General features: G+C 32.1%; 1 protein-coding gene across 16 annotated transcripts in view; it reads right to left on the reverse strand.

The window, feature by feature from the left end:
- LOC148627115 (general transcription factor 3C polypeptide 1-like) overlaps positions 1 to 22586 on the reverse strand; it is a 179292-nt gene that overhangs the window by 131090 nt on the left and 25616 nt on the right. For 8 of the 16 annotated variants that reach the window (XR_015919761.1, XR_015919759.1, XR_015919756.1 and 5 more), the window contains exons 26-37: positions 21473 to 21538; positions 20968 to 21050; positions 19547 to 19651; positions 17661 to 17774; positions 16706 to 16803; positions 15534 to 15690; positions 14748 to 14879; positions 14221 to 14457; positions 13252 to 13986; positions 11795 to 11911; positions 10920 to 10982; positions 3741 to 8101 (exon numbers count right to left, since the gene is read on the reverse strand). Coding sequence is in view for 3 of the 16 variants with exons in the window: in XM_088567646.1 (XP_088423772.1) it covers positions 3765 to 3773; positions 10920 to 10982; positions 11795 to 11911; positions 13252 to 13986; positions 14221 to 14457; positions 14748 to 14879; positions 15534 to 15690; positions 16706 to 16803; positions 17661 to 17774; positions 19547 to 19651; positions 20968 to 21050; positions 21473 to 21538 (1916 nt within the window). In the remaining 13 variants the exon portion in view is untranslated. Of the gene's footprint in view, positions 1 to 3740; positions 8102 to 10919; positions 10983 to 11794; positions 11912 to 12619; positions 12755 to 13251; positions 13987 to 14220; positions 14458 to 14747; positions 14880 to 15533; positions 15691 to 16705; positions 16804 to 17660; positions 17775 to 19546; positions 19652 to 20967; positions 21051 to 21472; positions 21539 to 22586 lie in introns of those variants that run through there. The other 8 variants (XR_015919767.1, XR_015919769.1, XM_088567646.1 and 5 more) reach the window with 4 other exon arrangements.

The raw sequence follows: 22586 nt of genomic DNA on the forward strand, positions 1-22586 counted from the left end.
AGATTTTTTTCATCAGAAAGACACATACAGAAACAATTCAATTAAAATCAAGGAAACGAAAATAAGCTACATCACCAATTACTCAACAGTTAAATTCTCCCCTGCCATTTTACAGGAGATTGAGCACCCACATAAGGTAAGAACGGAAAGGCCAACTGAACTCTATGAATAATTTATGACCAGGTCACATCTGTGACATGAGTATCCCTTACATTAAAATCTACCACCTAATGATATGACTAGGGTGACATTTCTGTTATATATAGCTATTACAAAATTATTTACGCACAGTTTCAAACAAGTAATCTCATTTAAAACTTTTTATTAAATCTATTTTTTTCTACACTATACTGACTTGACTTTTAAAAAGTTTCATATCATTGGTTTATTGCATGGACACTAGGAAGTGTTGTCGTGAGTAGCATTTCAAACTGCTTAAGTTTGTAACAATCAGAACAACTCAGCCTTCCTCATTACATAAAAGAATAAAATGCTTCAGAGGATGCAGTTTAATAAGTAGTCAAACCATAAACTGTAGGGGCAAATATGGACACAACTTTCAAGCTAAATACAGTTCAGATTTTGGATTATGATTAAATGTTTGACTCAGAATAATGTTCTGACCTAAACTGAAACTGTTCAAAGAACTTTGAAATTTCTATTTAAACATTTCCTTAATTTGACCCAATATATTAAACAAATCAAAGAGTACTTGTAGTTTCATTTATACCACATGGGACAAATCTTTGATATTATGATCTTATCAGTGAACACCTAACACTTTATTGAATTGTACTTTTCCTTTCTGATTATTCTTGGGGTTTTGCCATAAAATATATAACATTTTGAAAAATGCCACCCTCCCCCTTCCCCTGGATCCACCTATGAAAATATACCTAGAAATAAAAAAGTGAATAATAAATTAATCCACAAAAACTATTACATTGAAGCTCTCTTATTTATATTAATTTGTTAATTATTCAGCTGGTTGTAGATAATGAAAAATCACTAAAATCTCACCACACAGTATAAAATAATCATACTAGTATAACACATTTATATTGATATAAATAATGAATCCTTTTTAAGATGTTACAATATGCTATACCTCAATACACCTCAAAAGATAACATCAATTAACAGCTAATATGTAACTAAATTGAGTAAGACCTAAAACAAGAGGCTCTCTAAGAGAATGAATTGCACATCTGGCAAACCATGCCCTTTTAACTAAGTAAGTTCAGGTATCATACTATGTACCATGTTTGACAAAAAATTGCTGAAAAAGAGCATATACTGATGAATGTTGTAAGTTTAACTGAGTACATGAGGCACTTTTAAATGATGGAAATGCCTTCAAAGTGTTTTTAGAACCTATGGAAAAAATTTAGGCAGGGATGTAAAAAAAAATATGATTCAGGGACCATTACTTTCTAAATCAGGTGACGAATCATTTTTAAAATTTCGGCATAGCTCTATCTTCTGATTGTAAACAATATTACCCAACATCAGAATTTTTCTAAATTCAGTGGTTTTTGAGTTATTTGCAAAAAAATGTATTTTAACCCCTATGTTCCGTTTTAGTTACATGGGCCATGTTTCTTTGCTGATCAAAAATCCAAACTATCCTTTACTTTCATTGAATTCTATGCAGTAGTTGCTGAGTTGAAGAATTTTGAAAGTAATAACATCAAAAACAGAAAAAAAAAACATCCAAAAAGGGCAATAACTCTAAATGTATCAACAGATTTTCATCCAAATTTGACAACAGACAGATCTCATCATACTTAACACTTTTACCTCATGTGTCAGAATTAGGTTAAACCTTTGGCTTTTGAAAATATATGCAAAAAACTGCTGTCTGACCCCTATATTCTATTTGTAATGTTTTTTCATGGATCAAAAATCGGCCCTTTTGTACAGATACCCTAAGGAACAATCATGCTAGGTTTCATCCAAATCCATTCAGTAGTTTCAGAGATGTTTGAAAAATTGTTAAGGACGACAGACGATGGATGCCAAGTGATAGCAATAGCTCACACAGCCTATGGCTAGGTGAGCTAAAAAAATAAAACAATTTGTGTGCTATACAATTCCAACCAAGTATTTTTACCTAATCCCATGATCAAATATTATAATTATAATGTCACAACCCAAAAATTCTATCTAAGCCTTCCTTTGATGGTATGGCACATCGTGATACAATATCTAAGAGACTCATCCAGTTATTGTCCAGATATCAGGAAAATGATTGTTCTTGGTCCCAATTATTGGCCTCTAATTCCTTAATGGCTCAAGTCACAAATCAATCCCAGCATTTCTTTTGTAGTATTACACCTTTTTTTTTTAATAGTTGAACTTTATTAAATCATACCATTACTTTTTCAGATCCTCTCTTTGTGCCAAAATTTTTGGAGGAGTTACTGTTATTTATTTCTAATGAACTTTCTAGTGAAACTGAAAATTGTTGTGGCACCTGTTGGATGGAACTACTTTGATCCATGAATCACTAAAATTCTGTCAAATAATTCAAATAATTCAAGAAGAATTTCTTCTTTCTGCATCTGTGATTTTTTAGTATAGCTGAAATGGCCAAAATAGATCTGATTGAGCTTACATAGTACATGGGATAAATTTCCACATGCTGACATTTGGTTGCTTTCTTTTGTAAATACCATGAAACTATCCAATATATGGCCTTATGTACAAACAAAGAGGACCAAGTAGGTATACATCTTATTGCCTTTTATTATTATACATGATTTTCATTAATTTGACCCTCTACACAGTATTTATCTAGATCAACTTGTGAAAAATAAAACAGTATTATCTTCTCAATCCACAAAACCATGCATCAACTTACAAAAATAGCAATATATCAATTATACAAGATGATAAAGTAAAGATATAGATAGGTTATATTTACTGAACAATGAAGTCTGGGGAAAACCCAACTATTTTGAATGGCATTCCACTTCTGGTCAAGATCAACTTAACTTCTTATAAACTGTAGAAAATATTAACCCACCACAGAGGATCTTAAACTAATCCATGACAGAAATAGCTATAAACCGAATGTTTCACTTGTTGAAATACCACTTATATGCCAACATGTTTTTTACCAAGGGTTTATCTCTGGTAAGCCTATTTACAACTGACAGGTTCATAGAAGATAAGACAACAGACTATGACGTTTTCATCCCCCTCAAAAGTTTGTCATCCCTCTCAAAAGGCCAAGATACTTCTGCTCTAATAGATAAAGATCTTTGCTTTCTCCTTTTAGAAAAGTCAATGTAGCCTGGCTAATCTCTGTTTTAAGTGCTAAAAAGAACATTTTTTAATTTATACCTAATGTCATAGAGAGAAAGGAAATGCTTAGACTTCCTCCTCAGTCCACCTTTGCAATAACAAATTGTTCATAGAATGAATGACCTGTAACAATTATCTAATAAATTCTTCAATCAGAGATCATGCTGAATAGAAATCAAAATTGGTCATGTTCGTTATCAATACATAAAAAAAAAAATGTGTGTAAATCACGGGACCATTACTTCCTTCCCGTTAACTCTTCAGTTCAAATACAAAGCAATTTTCTCCATCTTCGTATCAAACTGCAAGAGGCTTTGGAGCAATGGATCCTAGACCCCTCAAACTCGTTCTTTAAAACTTCACTGATATCAAAATCCGCAGGGTATTTTCTTTCATAATGAAATAACTTTCATTCTAAAATAATAACTTACCTTCCACATGACTTTTTCTCAAGGTTAACTGACCTGAAAATTAAATAATTACCATCAGGCTTATGGTGTACTGTTTGTTGTAATATTGACCTTTATAATAAAATATATGATAGGCATACTGTTACACATTTAAAAGTCATATTTTATACAAACTGCAGCTTTGAAAAGAAATGGGCATGCATTACCTATTTCATCAGATGCAGAGATACCAGTAAAACTTAAAGAATTATTTTTTTAAAATATCATCAGAGAAAGAGAAATAACTTTAAAGAAAACAATTATAACAAAAATAGACTATAGCATATATAGTGCATGTCCATAGCTTTGTAATTAAAAGAGAGATAATTCAAACTGAGCCTCAGCGACCAATGAACCTTTGATGAATATAAGGCCACAATTTCAAATTTGAAAGGAACATCCTCTTGTCCTTGGAAACTAAATATCATACTAACCTGGAACTCTGTCTAGGATGTTTGATGCTGAAGAATGATTTCCCAACGGACCATCTAATACACCTTCATCATACTGCAGTAATTAGCTCATTAGCCAGAACCACTTGGCTTCCGTATCATGACAGCAATGTTGTCATGACATGATTTGTAAAACTACTGACATTTATAACTTTGGATTAGCCTTTCAGACTAATTCAACATGATTTTTACTAGATGTATTTAGACTCATTCTTTTAATAGATAGTTCATGCCATGATTGGTAATGTTTATGAAGAGAAAGCTTGCATGCAACTATTTTCAACGACATATGAACTCAGACGCCATTATTTTTTATCATTTTGGGATTGGCAGATCTCAAGCATTTTTGCTAAAGTTCTCTTTAAGTTAAGTTACTATATGCTTGAAATTTTATATGCATGTTTGTGGAGACTTAATTTTACATATAATTACTGAATTTGAAATTCTTGCAACAAAATACATGGCAAAAATTAGTACAAGTACAGTTTATTATTTTTCTAATTAATTATTCTACATCCTGTCAACAATGGCTTATTTCATCATCAAAATCCCCACATTTCAAGTATTGTTATCTACGATACTCTTACATTTATAATTCTATCATTTGACATAGAAGACAAATCTCATGGTAAAAATATCAACATAGAAGTAAGAGATAACAAACAATACTATAATTACAGAAGTAACATACTTTCTGATTGGAAAAAATTTTGTTTATCATCTCATAGACCAAATATTGTAATGTGACTGTGACATCTTATTTAATGACTTACTTGTTGAAATTTGATAGTAAAATTAAAATATGTATGGAATGAATGTCATATTTTTTTGTCTACTTGAAATAACCTCAATGACCATGATGTACACTTGAAAATAACCTACTATGCAGGTTATTGAGTGTGCACACATGTGATTGAGGTTATTTCTTCATAGATCAAAAACTTTTTACATTCATTCCTTTAATAATTCATATATTCTGACTCTTATATAATAAAGTACAACATAAGATGAAGTAGCGTTAGCTATCATTTGAATTTTCCTTAATCTTAACTAGCAACAATTCTGAACACTTTGGTCTGATTAGATCAAAACATTCATATATACGGTCTTATTTTTGGTTAATTTTCAGTCGACTACAATTATTCACTTAAATCACAGCCAACAGCCCTACATTTAAAACTTGATAACAATACAACTTAAAAGCAGCGCTTTCTACACATCATTTAATATGGAAACATTGGAAAATTCTATGTCAGGGTTCAATCTATCTGCATCGTTATAATTCATCGTCTGTTATGTCCTGAATCTAACTCAAAACCCTTTAAAAACAATCCCTATTAACTGAATGTTTTAACCAGAGAACTTTTACACTTGTTTTCAATCATTTACTGTGAAAGTACTTTATTTCGTTGATACCAATTTTCATGGATTAAGAAAGATACACGTGGTCGTGGATTCATAAATTTGTGGTTTTAAAGCTTTCTAAATACATATCAATGAGAACCCCCTTTTCGTTGAAAACCAAGTTTCATGGTCTGGCTTACCAACGAAAACCACAACAAGAGGCTCCCAGGAGCCTGAATCACTCAACTGGTTGAATTTTGCTTTTCAAAGGCAATAAATTGAACGAGACATTGTCCAACAATTTTGACTCAAGAATTCTTTGGTAGGACTTATCATAAGATCTTCTCATCAATTGAAAGTTTCTTTAAATCTATAATAGTTTTCAAGATATTGACTGTTTGTTTGTTTGTTTGTTGGGGTTTAATGTCCGAGCAGCAATATTTCGGCTATATTCAGACAATGAACATGATGAACATGAAATTGATGATAAAATGAACATGAAATGATGATGAAATGAAAAAGGGATGGGACAAATGGACAATGGGGTCGACAAATTTTGATTGCCACTGGAAATAGGGAGAGGTGGGTAGGGTCGGGCAATTTAGCCTCCTGTGGCGGAGCCCTATGGTTCCTACTCCAAGAGAATACCACAGTAGGGTTCTTTAACGTGCGAGGAACGTGGCATCTTTCCCAACACGATGCACCACTATGGTTTGCGGTCAGGTTTTCTGTATTATAGCCTGACAACCCCAGCATGTAACACGCCAGGGGTACCCCATTCCACCACCTGGGGCACACATCCCAGTTGCTCTGTGGGCAGAGCGCCCTAGCCCCGGCTAAGGTTCTGAGCACTATTTAGTCGCCTTTTACCACAAGCTTAGTGCTGCTGCAGGCCTATTCTTGTAACACCCGGACCTGCACAGGGGAAGATAATGACTGAAAACTATTAAAAAAAAAAAAAAGGAGTCATTTTTCCCCTTTCAAGGGCAATAACTCTTACAAGGAGTCATTTGACAACTTTTATCCCTGAAGACTTTTGTAGCCCTAATAATATGGATCATTTCAGCTATTGAAAAAATTTTGTAAAACCTAATGGTTTTGGAGATATATTCGAAAAACTACCGTCTGACCCCTATGTTCTATTTTTAGTAACGGCCGCCATGTTTTTCGACGAATCAAAAATCCCCACATTAGTTCTATGCAGGATAATCAAAGCAACATTCATACCAAGTTTGGTTTCAATTAGTCAAGTAGTGTCAGAGGAGAAGATTTTTGAAAGAAATAACATTAAAAATGGCAAAAATTGTTGAAAAAGGGCAATAACTTCAACATGGCTTCACAGATTAAAACAAAATTTGTCCAGAGATAGATCTCATCATGCTGAACACTTATACCCCATGTCAGAATTAGTTAAACTTAACTGTTTATGAGATATATGTGAAAAACTACTGTCTGACCACTATGTTCTATTTTTAGTAATGGCAGCCATGTTTTTCAACGAATCAAATATCCCCATCCCAGTTCTATGCAGGATACCCCAAGGAACATTTATACCGAGTTAAATTCCAATCAATCAAGTAGTTTCAGAATAGAAGAGTTTTGTACAATTGTAAACGACGACAACGACAAAGACAGATGACGATGACGGACGCCAAGTGATGGCAATAGCTCATGTGGCCTTTGGCCAGGTGAGCTAAAAATTGGTACCCCACCAACAATAGTACTTTCAATATACATTTTACAATGAAGACATAGACAATGTACATGTACATATACTGGTATAGATGGCTAAAAGTCTACAAGAGGAACAAAGTCATTTACTACAACATTGTAATAGTTTGAAGAGGTCATTCAATATTTAACCTTTTGAAGTCACCACCCATGAAGTAGCAATGACTTAAAGTTTTATATTTGTGTAGATTGACAACTTGACATTTGCCAAGAGTCAAGTTTAATTCCCCTCTTTTTTATATAAATTATCATATTTATTACATGACTCAATGGTAGGAATAGTTTCTAAATTTTCTTGAACATTTTGCATACATATTTTTATATTTTTCCTACTTATCTTTACACTGCTTTTATCCCAAAAAAGTTGGACTATAGCACATATGCTCGTCAAATTTCTACCAACAAATTGAAAAAAACTTTTTCTGTGATAAAATTTGGCAGATAATACAATTTCTTTAAATATGATAATGATTTCACAAATGTCTGAATCCACTGGTTACATACAACTGAACATTATTTCATGCATATAGATAGAAAGTAAAACAAGACTGTTAATAAAGTAAGACAAAAGTAGCTTATTCATCATCCTACACTTCATAAAATAACAAAAAATATATCCTTTAAAGAAAGAGATACTAAATGGTTGTATATCAATGTTTATTTCCTTACAGAGAGCTATTAACTGAAGCTATAAAAATAACAGTAGACATTTCCTGATCAAAATAGGAAAAAAAAATTCTTTGCTTTTTCTGTTTCTACTGAAGTTATAAGTCTTCACAACACGCTCCAGCAATTTAGTTACACAAGTCTTCCAACCTAAAAAAAAGCAAGACTAACTCCTTTTTTTCAATTCCAAGTCTGACAGAATACATATCATCTTAATTCCATACTATAACTCAGAACATGTATTGCATGTTCATCACAATTGTCTAAAATTTATAAAGATTTTGGATGATGTAATATAGTTTCCACTTAAAGAAAAAAAAACAACTTATATTTGACTTGTTTAAAGTAATGGATAACATTCTGAAATCCAATTTCTGGGTGAGATTGGGAAAGGACCCCTGGAGAAATAGCATATCAGATTTGATCAAATTCATGCTAATAATCAGTCAATAGGCTATTAACATGGCAAAGTCATTAGAACAAAATGTAATTGGTCCTCATTTATAATCAAATCTTCTACTACATGTAACTAATTTGAACTGTAATTAGCTGTCTACATTGTTTAAATGGCATTTTTTTATTCTTTGCATGTAAATATAACTTTACATTATAGCCATTCTGTAGATGGACTTAAACACAATGACCAAATATGGCAGAAAAAAATCTAAACTGAGGTATGAAATTGGAAGCTCTACCTAACAGTAGTTCCAATTTGTGTGAAGATTGAGATGATCCCAGTGTACTATAAGCAAAATAATTCCTTCTGAAATTGAATTCCAAACTAATTCTTTGTAATGAATATGTCTCATAAAGCTTCATTTCCTCAGATTTCTAATCAGAAAAGCACTTTCATCTTAAGTCAGAAGGGAAAAAACAACTCCTTAATAGCTATCATCAAATCAAATTCTAAATGTAGGAGTTTAATGCGATTCTAACGTCTCAATTCAAAAAGTGCAGATTTTAGTCATATAAAAATGTTGGATTGAAAAGAAAGGAGGACTTCCTAAAGCATTTTGCTATAAACAAATTACGGAGGAGGAAGTAAATAATTAAAAAGATAGGAATGGTTCTAGAGGCCAGTAATATTATGATTAATCAATTAATCACTTCATCTAATCAGAAAAAGCTTCCAATATTAAAAATGATAATCAATAAATAATCAATTTTAAGATAGAAGTACCATAATTTGAAATATCAATGACAAAAATCTAAGCTTTTTTTTAAGTCATGATAAATTATGTCATTCTTAAAAACATATATTCATGCAGATTCCCTCCAAACTTCTGTTATCCAGATTTAAATTGATTTTTTTTGGTTTTTCATCTATCTAAAACATACAACTTATTGATACCTGTAGTGGTAAAAATTTCAGTGGATCATCAGTTTCTCACATGAAAATTGTAAGAATGGCTGAACAATAGGGGAAAATAGTCAGTAGAAAATTTCCCACTGTTTTAAAAAGTCATACACAAATCAAATCAATTGATGTGAAAAAAATCTTTTACAATGTATAGTAAACAGAAACAGTTTATTTTATAAACCTTTTTAGTCCTTACTAATTATAATTAGATATATTCTACAAAAAATTGAGAGAAAAATAAACCAACACTTTTTTCTTTATCATTTTTAACTACAAGATCAAGAATTTCCACACAGTAATTTGTAAGTAATTATTCAATTCAGTCTGAAATGATTTTTGAACTTCCTTGTACAGGATATATCGAATGACAAGTTTTAAAATGGTTCAATAAATAGAAACCAAAATGGCTTCCTGTGCCAGGGATAGGTCTTAATTCACTTTTAACGAATGCATTTAATAGAATTCCTCTGCCTTCAGGTATTTTTGGAATAAGTCAGTGTTAAGAAACTCTATTAGTGATAATTCAGCTGCCCCTAGACTATGGCATAAATATTTCTAAGATAGCTGATCTTAGGGTCAACAAACCTTTAAGATCAGCAGTTAAAATTCTTCTGTTTTTTTCTTAGAAACCAGATAAGGATAATTGTAAGATCAAGCATTACTATTTTATATACAAATATAACTTGTATTATTCAATGTCTAAAAATGGAAAATGTTTTTTTATAGAAAATACTGTACATTAAGTAAATATTAATTATAAATATAATTATCAGTCAAATATTCCATTCTACCTAATCGTTTAAGAAATTATGGTGACATACATTTTAATAAATCAGTTTCTTTTTTTCAAAATATGCATACATTGGCATCTTCATTGAAGTCCATGTTACACAGAAGAGAATTACAAGCAAGCTTTCCTTCAATGATATGTAATAGGGCTGATACAGTCAGTTTAGTGACAGTTTAAATACATACTACTGCTAAGATAAGTTCTCCAATGAAATCACAGACCATTAAAACATACAGGAGATTCACTCCTTTACAATTTAACTTTTGTTTCCTTTAACATTACCATCTAACAAAAGTAAAATCATAACAATGAGTGTTCTCCTGTAATAGACTGCAACTACTACTGGCAGTTTGTAATGGATCATAAATACTTATATCATACCTTCCAGTACACTGTATAACATACTGGTCACTATTTATCATTATTACACACTTTTACAGCAGGAGACATGATAAACTAAACCTCACTGTGTTTCTCAAATGAAATGGCTTTTTAGATGAGGCCTTGAAATCCTCATAAGTAGTGTCTATCATGTACAATATAGCATACTTTGGAAAAAAATGGTATAATTAGAACAGTACTGGCTATACTAATTCATTACAATGTTTTTATCAGGGGAGGGAACTGTTGTACAATTTTCCATGTTTCATCACTTAGCTTCACATACAATTAAGTTACTATAACTATGAGTAATATTTCTATGAATCAATTAAAATGACATGAAAAGCCTAAATACAAAAAATAAATAGTATTATTCTCAAAGTAACTTTTACTACCATAAAAAAATCATGAGAATTAAAATAAAAGCCATTACTTACCATGTCCCTATCTTCCAAGCACTTCAAACATGGTATAAGTAAGTCACTATGATTGAACTGTTTCTGTAATAAATAGAAACAAAATCAAGCATCATATAAATATCATATGGAAATGTAGATTGCAAACTGCCATGGTCACTCTTTATAACCTAAATGGACAGCCAACAAAAAAGGTTAGCTACAGGCAAAAATAATTTGTTGACAACAAAACCTCTTGCTATTCGTTTTAATTTTCAGTTAGCACCAACATATTACAGGTAAGGGTTGACCAGAGTTCAAAGTAGTCATCGTAATTTTAATTCTCAAAATATTCCTAAGGTAACAAAACTATTTTTGCAAATTCTCCACCCCTCATTTTTTTGTACCAAAAAGGCAGTTTTTTAAAAATATCTGAGGAGCTGTTATATTTAGGCCAAAATGTATATGAAGTTGCACCTATTGTCATGCTAGGTATACTCTCTCTCATTCCATATAGTGAAAAATGACAGTCTAACAAAACAGGAAGCTGATATTAGACAGCAACTGAAGTCCTTAAGTATCATCTATATAAAGCTACATGCCACATTTGAAATATATGTATCCAGTGGCAGATGAGATTTTTTTAACGAAAATTTTATTTTTCATTTCTAATTCATTTAGTAGTAAAAAGTGGCAAAAATCACACAAAACAGCAAGTTGTTAGTATCAGGCAGCAACCAAAATGGCTTACAATGAACTTATTTCCCATTAAATATAAAGCCATATGCCACATTTGAAATTAATCAATCAATTGGGAGTCAACATAATTGCGATGAAATTCAAACGGACAGACAAAAATATTTAAAAAGGAAGTATACTTTTAAAGGATGTCTTATAAAGGACCAGTAGCAACTTACCTTCAGGTTATAGATAGAGACCCCAAGTTCTCCCTGTTGATCCACAGCATTATATATTTGCTGTAAATTATTTTTCTGTAAAGGATCAAACGTGTCCCATTCTGCATCAACATCAAGCTTAAAAAAAAAAGAATGAAGCTTAACAATTAAAGTGCCTTAGGATCAATTCCATCTTTGAACATATTGGTACAAAAAGATTAATACAATTAAATTGAAAACCTACAGGTACAAAATTCTGATTTTACAATTTGTATATATCAAGAAAATCATCAATTACCTAATAAATCCTTTAGTAGGGCCATACTTAAAAAAAAAATAGGTTCTCAGGCCAAAACAATGGATGAGGGAAAGATGCTATTAGTTTTGTTCCTTCATTTCATCTGATAGAAGCAATGATATTTTAAAATGTTATTTCATCAAATGCACTGTTTCATTGTTTAGTGTTATAAATCATGATCTGCTTACCATTCAAGAGTAAATGTTTGTATCTATGGTTGTCAGTTAAAAATGAAGGCTTCGTGGATAACAGTCATGATTAACCATTGGTTTTAACGTTTCCATCAAGTGTGTAAGCAACTCTATTGATAAATGCTTCATCACAGTGCCAGGGCAGATATGAAAATAGGACTTTGACCATAATAAAAATGGTTGAAAGGGGGTCTGTTCTACAGGTGGGCCAAAGAGACCAGCTTTAAGTGGATATCTCATTTGTCTACATGATTCATGTTGAAGTAAATTGGATGAAGTTTATAGTGTGTTTCTTTGATGTTTCAGTTGACCTTTCATTAAAGTGGGGATGGTTAAAGCCTTATAAAACTACAATGTTTTTTAACCCCACCTCAGATTTCATTTGCCTGTCCACAGGAGATGTTATTCATTAATGTGTCTTTGTGTTGTAATCATTTGCCTGTCCACAGGAGATGTTAGTCACTAATGTGTCTTTGTGTTGTTATCATTTGCCTGTCCACAGGAAATGTTAGTCATTAATATTTCTTTGTGTTGTAATCATTTGCCTGTCCACAGGAGATGTTAGTCATTAATGTGTCTGTGTTGCTATACTACTTTTTAGTTTAATTTTGAAGAATGTTTATCCTTCAGTTACCCTGGCCTTTATTACTTTGTTGTCAGGGCATTCCAGGGCTTACTTAAAGGTGTGTTTACAATAACTGAGGACGTTTTGCTAATCTCTGAAAGTAGTTAATACAATTTTGTAACAAGGTTACATGCTGGTGCATTGTTACATTTCACCATATCCCTTCTTTTTCTACTGGTATATATTTTATAGCCGTCTGCAATGCCTAAATGGTTTTTCTAAGAAGTAGAATTTTTATATAAATTTCAATCACTGCGCATTGCGAAGTTTTTCTTATAAGGTAATTTGATATGGGTCACAGATGATAGGACTTAATAGGATAACATTGAAACCTATACAGGAACTGATAACATAAATGGAATACCTGGAATGGTAGAATTTTTGAAAGTCTCTGTTTGATCTCTGACACTTTACTGGATGTCAATGTCAGTTCTGGAATCACAGATGGGTCCTCAGGTTTCTTTTTCTTGTCTTCATGTTTCCTTTTCTTCCTATTCTTCAACAAAGGAAGTTCATTTGTCTCAGTTTTGGATGTGCTTGGTTTGTTATACATTTTGTTGGCTTCCTCTAATGGAATAAGTTCCAGTGTACATTCCTGACTAGACCTGTCTAAATCTCCATCAATACCTATCCATAATAAACACCTATTTATCACAAAATTGTCCTGAACATTATACACCTTTAGTTTATGTGCACCTTCTGACCTTGACCTTTTCATTGTGATTAATGCCCTTGACGCTAGAGAACTTCTCTCAGTTGTAATCTGTATCCTGGAATCTTCCTCATATTCTATGATGCTCCTTTGTCCCATGGAACACCTTGAAATAGAGTCAACATTTTGTGTTTTTTCAGTAGAAGTTGAGGAATTTCCAACATTAACTGGATTCCGAACTGTCTTCCTTAGCTGTCCATTCAGAGAGCCTGTTACAGAAGATGTATCAGATGTATCATCAGTCTGCTCTGTTTCCATGTCTTCATCAGAATCATCGTTACCATCCTGAACCATTCGCTGTGTCATAGTTCCTCCACGGGAAATCCTTTGATGTAATGATGGATCTAGTATAATTATGTCCCTTGGAATTCTTATATGAAAGGCAAGCTGAAAGAAGAGGAAGAAGTAAGCAAGCAAACTTAACCACTTCAGTATAAAAGATGAGATATCTCAACAAATAACATCAACATATGACTAAATCAATTTCAAAAGTGATACATGTAAAACTTGCAGTGCCTTAAGCCCTTAGCTTATTTACACAACAAGGGAACAAGTTTTTGGAGTTCAACAAAGCCTTTTGAAAATAAAATTTTGATAAATTTTTAAATTCAGATTGAATACCTTGCCATGAGCAAATAAACCAATGAAACAAGCACAGTAGCCTCCTTTAGAAAGGTCGTCCATCTCCACCTTCCCTTGTGGACCTAACACTTTATGACAATCCATCAGCTGTGTTAAACATTCTATACTTTCCTCAAAGATAGCTGAGGGAAACCTTGATTGGAATCTATAAGAATACTTCTGGGAAAGTTTAACGCCATGAATTCCTGTCTCTATAATTCTAGAGTCAGCATTTTTCTAAAAAAAATAATAAAATAAATATTTAAAAGTATGGTTTTTGCATTGTATTTCATTTATTTTCAACAATTAGGATTGATGAGCATTATGAATTCATTATAGTGGAAAATCTCAGCACTTAAAATGAATTTAATTTTATACTTAGAACTTTTAAGGACCACTGATCCTGCAAAGACTACAAAGTATAAATTGGCAAAATTAGAAGTAAATATTCAGTCAAAAATGAATGGTAAAGGTAAAATCCTGATTTGCTAAAGCAGAGGAAAATCAGGTTGAATGCCATGATCTACCTTCATTCTCACAATGAGACTATTGGCTCTCATCTTGTTGAGTACTTTTTCAAGAAGTTTGTCTGGGTATTGGCTGAGAACATGATACATCTCATGTGACCGTCCCTGCTTATCATCTACTGATACATAACTCTGAAAGTATAATGCATCATAGTGAATTTATAATAGGTTGACAGATACAACAATAAATATGTAAGCCAATGCCCTGCATCTAAACTTCAGTATATGGTGAAAATATTAACTTGAAACAGGAAGTTGATTTTTCCAAGCCCAAAATCAAATCACTTCATATAGCACACTTATATACAGCTTGTGTCAAAATACCATGTGACTGTGACGATTAATTGCAAAGAAAACTTTTGAACATTTCATACTATTAAAAGTCACATAACCAAAATATAAACAGAGTTGACAAAAGCCATCAAACAGAAGTTGTTGTCACCCAAGCCTGAAAATCAAATCTGATAATATAGCACACTTAAATAAAGCTTTTCAAAATATCAGATGACTGTGAGAAATGGCTGCAGAGAAAATTGTTTAAGAAGAATATGTTACTGACAGATGAACGGTAAAGGCATTGACAACACCCCCATATTTACTCATTAAGTTCTAATAAAATTTCATCATCAATACACAATAATTACAAATAATTCATTCACATTCACATGCTTTTTAGCATAAATCAATCACTTTCTAAGTAATTTCAAGATGTAATATGACAAAGCCTTTGTTCTGCATTGTACATGCTATATCATGTTAAGGAATGTCAATTTGGGTACAACTTACATGGAAGATATTTCTGACAGCATTTTCCAAGACATCTACTTTGTTGGTTGGATCAGAGAAGACAACAGGTTTACCACTAGGGTTTATTACACTGACACTGTACTTCTTCAGTGAGTCAATATTACTTGGTAAGGCACATTCCTTAACATCAGCACTCCTGTAGTACAGACAGAAATAGGTTACAATTATGGGAACAGGAAAGTGTATCAGACTTGACAAAGTATTATTAAGCAGTCGAAGACATTTGAGGACAAGGAAAATTGTGTCATAATTCAGCTTGATTGATGCATTGCTGTTTGAGGTAAGCTGTGCAGGCTAGAAACAGATATTGTACCTTACCACAAACGGAACCTACCAAAAGATCGAACAGATATATGTCACAACGAAGAGCAATCAAAGAACCCAATGACATGCCAGGAATGTACTATGTCAGTGACTGGCCAACATCCCATTAAGATTACACAGTTAAAACACACACTCAATACAAGAAATCACTGAGCTATTAACAATATAAAGTAAAGGATTTTCTAATTAAATAAAATCAAGAACAAATAATACAGCACTGTATCCTAGTATTTCATTGGATTAACTGATTCATCTTCATTGTGACATATATTTGATCTTTTGGAAGGTTACATTCATCGTGAGGTACAATGTATGTTTCCAGTCTGCACAACTCACTTAATGCTACAACACATCAATCATAATGACCTTTCACAGACTGAAGACAAAAAAAGTGGACGTTACATTATGGATTAAAATAAAAAATAACAATGATTTTTCTCTGGTTTCAAATGAGGTTTGCATTAACGTATAATGGACACTGTTAAGTACTGAGGGCTGTTCCATTAAAACATATGAGGTGAGGTACTTTATAAATTTATACATGGATGGTTGTCAAAACTCTTAACAGATTAAATGAAATATATAGACTTATCAATGGATGAGTGCCCTAGCAAAAAAGTGCCTTTCCCAAGTACTTTGTATGTTTTAATTTGTCAAGCAAATTTCCTTAGTCAAAAACAAAGCAGTAAGCTAAAATTGTCCTAAAATAAGTCAATCTGAATAATGTACTATTTAAACAAATTCTTAAAAAATGGGATCAAATTTTACCAATATTTTCATATTTGTAATCGATATTAGTTACAACAAACTTTAGAAATAATACTCACGCAAACTTGTGAATAAGTATATCAACCACTTCTTGATACGTTGTTATAGTTTCATCACTCCCCTGGGTATACTTCTTATTCATAAACTTCTTAATTCTCTGTTGGAACAAAATAAATGTATTGACATAAGACACATGTTACAAATAGTCATTACTGATTTTTCCTATGAGACGGTATTTTTTAAGACCCAAAAATTACCTCAGAATACTAGCACTTTTTCATACCATACAAAAATTAGTTTATATTCTATACTCTTTCTATATTTAAAATTATATAAAATTTTCAAAACTTGAGGCAAGTGACATAGTTTGCAAAGGAATGCATCAGCCTGGTTCTATTATGTGGCAATATAAATAAGTAAAGTAGATGGTTTACATTCAGCTAAGTACCAATAGGTTATCAATTCAGCCCACTGAGGTCATTTGACATTATTGAAGACTTGAATTCAGAACTTAATCAAGACTAAGTAGATAATGGCTGAAAGTAAATTAGACTTTAATGTGTCTATGAAACATAATTGCTACAGGAATCTGATTAATCTGCTCGTAAAATCTAATTTATTAATGTGAATACTGCTTATGTTGTCCTGTAAAATAAACCTAAATGCCAACTTCATAAAATACTGTAATTGAAACATCAAAAATATAGCTACTAGGCTGTAATTGTAATAATTCAAACTCAACATTTAAGTACAGAGAAGTGATTCTTTTATTGATATTAATAATTCCTATCACATAACAAATCAACATAACTGATGTAATATATTTGTTTTATTTGCAGTACTGTAAATTAAATATAAGCAATGCATCTGTTTTTAATTTTTGTTTTTAAGAAGTTTAACAAAAGATTGATGATAAGCTATCAATGTTGGATGTACCAAAAGGAAAGTACAATTCAAGCCTGCACTATGCTTTGTTGGGATAAAAAATAAAATATGTCTTAGATATAAATGTACCTGATCCTGTATTGCCTCAGCATAGAATATAGACAGATTCTGTTTAACAACTGGATTCTTCAGAGAATGAGCGACTCGTCTCTGACAGGCTGCTGATGATTTATCTGCTGACTCCTAAGTAACAAGATGTACCATGATAGGCAAAATGTGAACATAACACTTGATGTGCAATAAAATAAACAAGACTGCTACATATAGCCGTATGGCTCCAGCCGCTTAAAAAAAAAATTGAATAGCAAAAGCCCCAAAACTCCTGTAAAATTTGTCAAAACCAAACTGAGGGCAGCATGATCAATTACATGTGGTGACGAACAATCCTACAAACTTTGAATGAAATCTGATGAGCAGTTTCCATGAAGTTGTGTCCACAAAGTGTTCCAATAGTGTAGTATGAACTAAATTCAACAAAGTCCCATAACTCCTGTAAATTTGTCAAATCAAAATGATGGCACAATATTATCAACTGCATATGGTGCTGACAACACAACAAAAAATTTGAACGAAATCTGACAAGCAGTTTCCTACGAGTTGTGTTCACAAAGTGTTCCTTTAGTGTAGAATATTTAAATTCAACAAAGTCCCATAACTCCTGTAAAATTTGTGGAATCAAAATGGCAGCACAATATGATCGATCAACTACAGATGACAACTTGGATCCCCTAGAAACTTTTAGGCATTATAATAAGGATAATTTCAGCACATGAAAGAATTTGGCTAAACCTAATGGTTTTGGAGATATATGAGAAAAACTTCTGACTGACTCCTTTGTTCTATTTTCAGTAACAACAGCCATGTTTTTCCATGGATCAAAAATCCCTACATTAATTCCATGAAAAATACCCTAAGGAACATTCATACCAAATTTAGTCCATATTGGACTGGTAGTGTCAGAGGAGAAAATTTTAGTGCAGATAGATCTCATTACACTGAACACATTAATCCCATATCAGAATTTGGCTGAACCTAACAGTAATGAAGATATAAGAAAAAAACTACTGTTTGACCCTTATGTTCTATTTCTAGTATCAGCGACCATTTTTTTTCACGGATCATAAATCCCCACATCAATTCTATGCAGGATACCCCAAAGAACATACCAAGTTTGGTTCTAATTGGTCAAGTAGTGTCAGAGGAGAAGATTTTTTAAAAGCTTTAAAAGAAGAAACATTAAAAATAGCAAATAATATTGAAAAAGGGCAATAACTTGGTTTTGGAGAAATATGAGAAAAACTACTGTCTGACCCCTATGTTCTAGTTTTAGTAATGGTGGCCATGTTTTTCAGCAGATCAAATATCCCAACATCAATTCTATGCAGGATACCCCAGAAACATTCACAACAAGTTTGGTCATATCACATAACTTGGTCAAATATTAAAACCAATTGCTAAGTAAGTTATTAGTGACCCTTACTAAACTTTCTCATTTGTACAGTATACATAAAATGACAAGCTGGCAATAAAAACAAAAACATGAAAACAATGGTAATATCATGGCAACACTGTAAATACCCTGTTAATATTTCAACAGGAAATAAACTCTAAAACCTTTTCAACATGATGTGATTCGCTATTATCAAAGACCATTGTTTGACATCATATTTAGAGTTACCTAAGTAGCATATTCTATTATCATAGACCATTGGTTGACTTCGAAATTAGATTTACCTCAGTAGCATTTTATTATCAAAGACCATTGTTTTACTTCATATTTAGAGTTACCTCAGTAGCATATTCTATTATCAAAAACCATTGGTTGACTTCGAACTTAGATTTACCTCAGTAGCATTTTATTATCAAAGACCATTGTTTTACTTCATATTTAGAGTTACCTCAGTAGTATATTCTATTATCAAAGACCATAGTTTTATTTTCATATTTAGAGTTACCTCAGTAGCATATTTGTAGAGTATGTCTCTGACTACAATCCATGGTATCAACATCCCTCGACTGTTTTTATCCATCACAAGACTAGCTATTTTACATGTCAGCAACTGAAAATTAGAGAATAAAATTATATGGTCAATTAATCTATAAATGCTTAAAAACACTGTTGTCAAATAAAATGTATTTCATATACAACATACAGACATAATTTGAAACAAAACATGCCAAAATTCACTTATATGTCCTACTTACCAACATTTCTATCAACAAAAAAAATGGTGTTAAAACATTAGTAAAGAAGAAAATAATTATACAAGCATTTAAGTAGCACTCCAGCTAAGAATCATGCAAAATGTGATATATGGTTGGAAAGCCTACATATTCTTATTTTTGATATTTTGTTTAAAATGCTTTAGTAAACAGAAATTTACAATTGGTTTTTCATATAACCTGTGCTCATAGGAAATAAAAATTATATAGAATGCACTGTAGATTTCAAAATTAAGGGAGATCATCTGTAAATGACACTCAAATACAATAGAATCTACTGGATTTTCAATGTTGATTATCCCCTAAGAGCAGACAGATCGGAATGAATAAATACACATTTTATAATAAACACCCATAAAACAACTTAATTACAAAAATAAAAATATGTAACCTTTTTGGGTTACATCACATTTTTCAGATTTTGCATGATTCTTACAAAGACAGCTACTTAAGCACACTTTGTCTGGCTGACTTTCAGCTATCCAGTGGCAAGCACAGTGGACAACACAATAGTATGAAAGAGACAACCATCAAAGTGTACATGTTGAATCTAAATCTGATTACACAGAAATAAATGTTCAAATTCATATATGAACTGAAAGTCAATCTTAAAGGGCAAGGAGATAATAACTCCTCAATTATAGGCTAAAAACCACTAATTCCACTTTCCATAGGCTTCTATGCTAATTTCACAATATTCAATGGCTTCTCTGGACTTTACCTTAACTTTAACCTGCAGAGGACTATATATCAGCATGATTCTACATATGTCAGCTCACAATCCTCAGAATGGCATGTGGGGTTAGCAGACTTGCAGTGCAGTACTGGTCACCGGAAGTGAAGGGTCTATAAATAGCATGGGAAATCCCAATGTTTTCACAAGACAGGGGTATATTTAAAAATCATTATGGAGATTAGGCTTCACATCACAAGAAGCAAAATGCACCTATAAAATGTACAGAAATGTTTTTCCTTTCAGAAACTGTTTAAATTTTTTAAATAAGATGAGAACTTTTTTCACAGCACTATGAGGAACAGGGGTAATTTCTGCGTAGGACTATTTTTGCGTACGTTCCAAATGCTCATTGGTTGAATTGGTGGTCTGTAACCTAGGAAAAATTAGGTCCGTGATATCATATATTTTTCCTCTTACCAGACCATCTTCTTTTGAGGACCATTGCACCCTTTGTCCAGTCATCAGGTCTAATGCAGCTTTGTCTTTATCATCCTTAGGCCCTGTAAATTATTTATGAAAAGTACTGAGTGCATATTCATTAAACAAAGGATTATTATTACTATCTTATATTTCAAGTCCAAGGAAGATAATATAGTCCTAACTTTTATAAACATAATTTACAAGGTGCTGCAGAGCTTTACTGAGTTGTAAATAATCACTTTAAGGGAATGATTTCTTACTAAAACTGGAAGGAATAATTTTTTTTACAATTTTTTTACTGGTAATCATAAAAGTGAAACAGAGTATCCTAAACAAAAATATGGTGCAAATATGGCAGTCTCAGAAATTGTGACTTGGGAATGGCATTTTCGCATGATGAGACGATGACAAGGACGGAAAATTTAAGTAACAACTCGCATCATTGGGTTTGTGAAAAGCTAATGTAGAAATTTTGACATCTTGGATTTTAAAATTAACATACTCTTTCCTCTCCTTGATCTAGCTGTTTTGGTTTTAGATACCAATTTTATCTTCACTTGTTTGGTTTCTGAAAACAAATGAACAGAGTTGGAAAAATACTACACAATATACATCCTTCTAGAAATGTTAAAACCAATAAAAACATACACTGATAATACAACCAAAGATGTTAAAAAGAGTTAATACCTTGAATATGTGGAAATCACTTTTTTGACCTCTGAAATTTTCATTGTCTTTAGTTAAAAAAATTGAGTTATCATATGCTAACTTTTAATAAAATGATAATAACCTCCTACTTTTTGTTTCAGAAATACAATACTGTCTATTATTTCCTCGAGTACAAATGTTATATTTCCATCATAAGCTATCATGAAATTTCAAAGTACTCAAATATATTCTACTAAATTTATCAAGAATAAAAAGATCATGTTACAGTAAATAAATTTAATGTTTTAAAATAGACATTACCTAAAGGAAGTTTCCTCTTTATCCCCTTTTTAACACAAACATTACCTGAGGAAGTTTCCTCCCTATCCCCTTTTAAGAATAACATTACCAGAGGGAAGTTTCCTCCCTATCCCCTTTTAAGAATAATATTACCAGAAGGAAGTTTCCTCCCTATCCCCTTTTAAGAATAATATTACCAGAGGGAAGTTTCCTCCCTATCCCCTTTTAAGAATAACATTACCAGAGGGAAGTTTCCTATTGATCACCTTTTTAATATAATATTACCCGAGGGTAGTTTCTTTTTATCCCATTTCTAACATTAACATGACCTGAGGGAAGTGACCTCATTATCCCCTTTTTAACATAATATTACCTGGGGGATGTTTCCTCATTATTCCCTTTTAAAATAAACATTAACTTGGGGACATTCCCTTGTTATCTCCTTTTTAATAAACATTACCTGCAAGGAGTTTCTTTTTGGTCCCCTCTTAAACATAATATTATCTGAGGAAATATTTTTTTATCCCCTTTTTAATATTGACATGACCTAAGGGAAGTTCCCTCGTTATCCCCTTTTTAACATGATATTACCTGGAGGAAGTTTCCTCTTTATCCTCTTTCAACATAAACATTACCTTGGGGAGGTTCCCTCTTGATCCCCTTCTTAA

This window comes from Perna viridis, chromosome 1, assembly GCF_037379345.1.
Source record: "Perna viridis isolate PV_CMFRI_1.1 ecotype Kerala chromosome 1, ASM3737934v1, whole genome shotgun sequence".
NCBI lineage: Eukaryota > Metazoa > Mollusca > Bivalvia > Mytilida > Mytilidae > Perna > Perna viridis.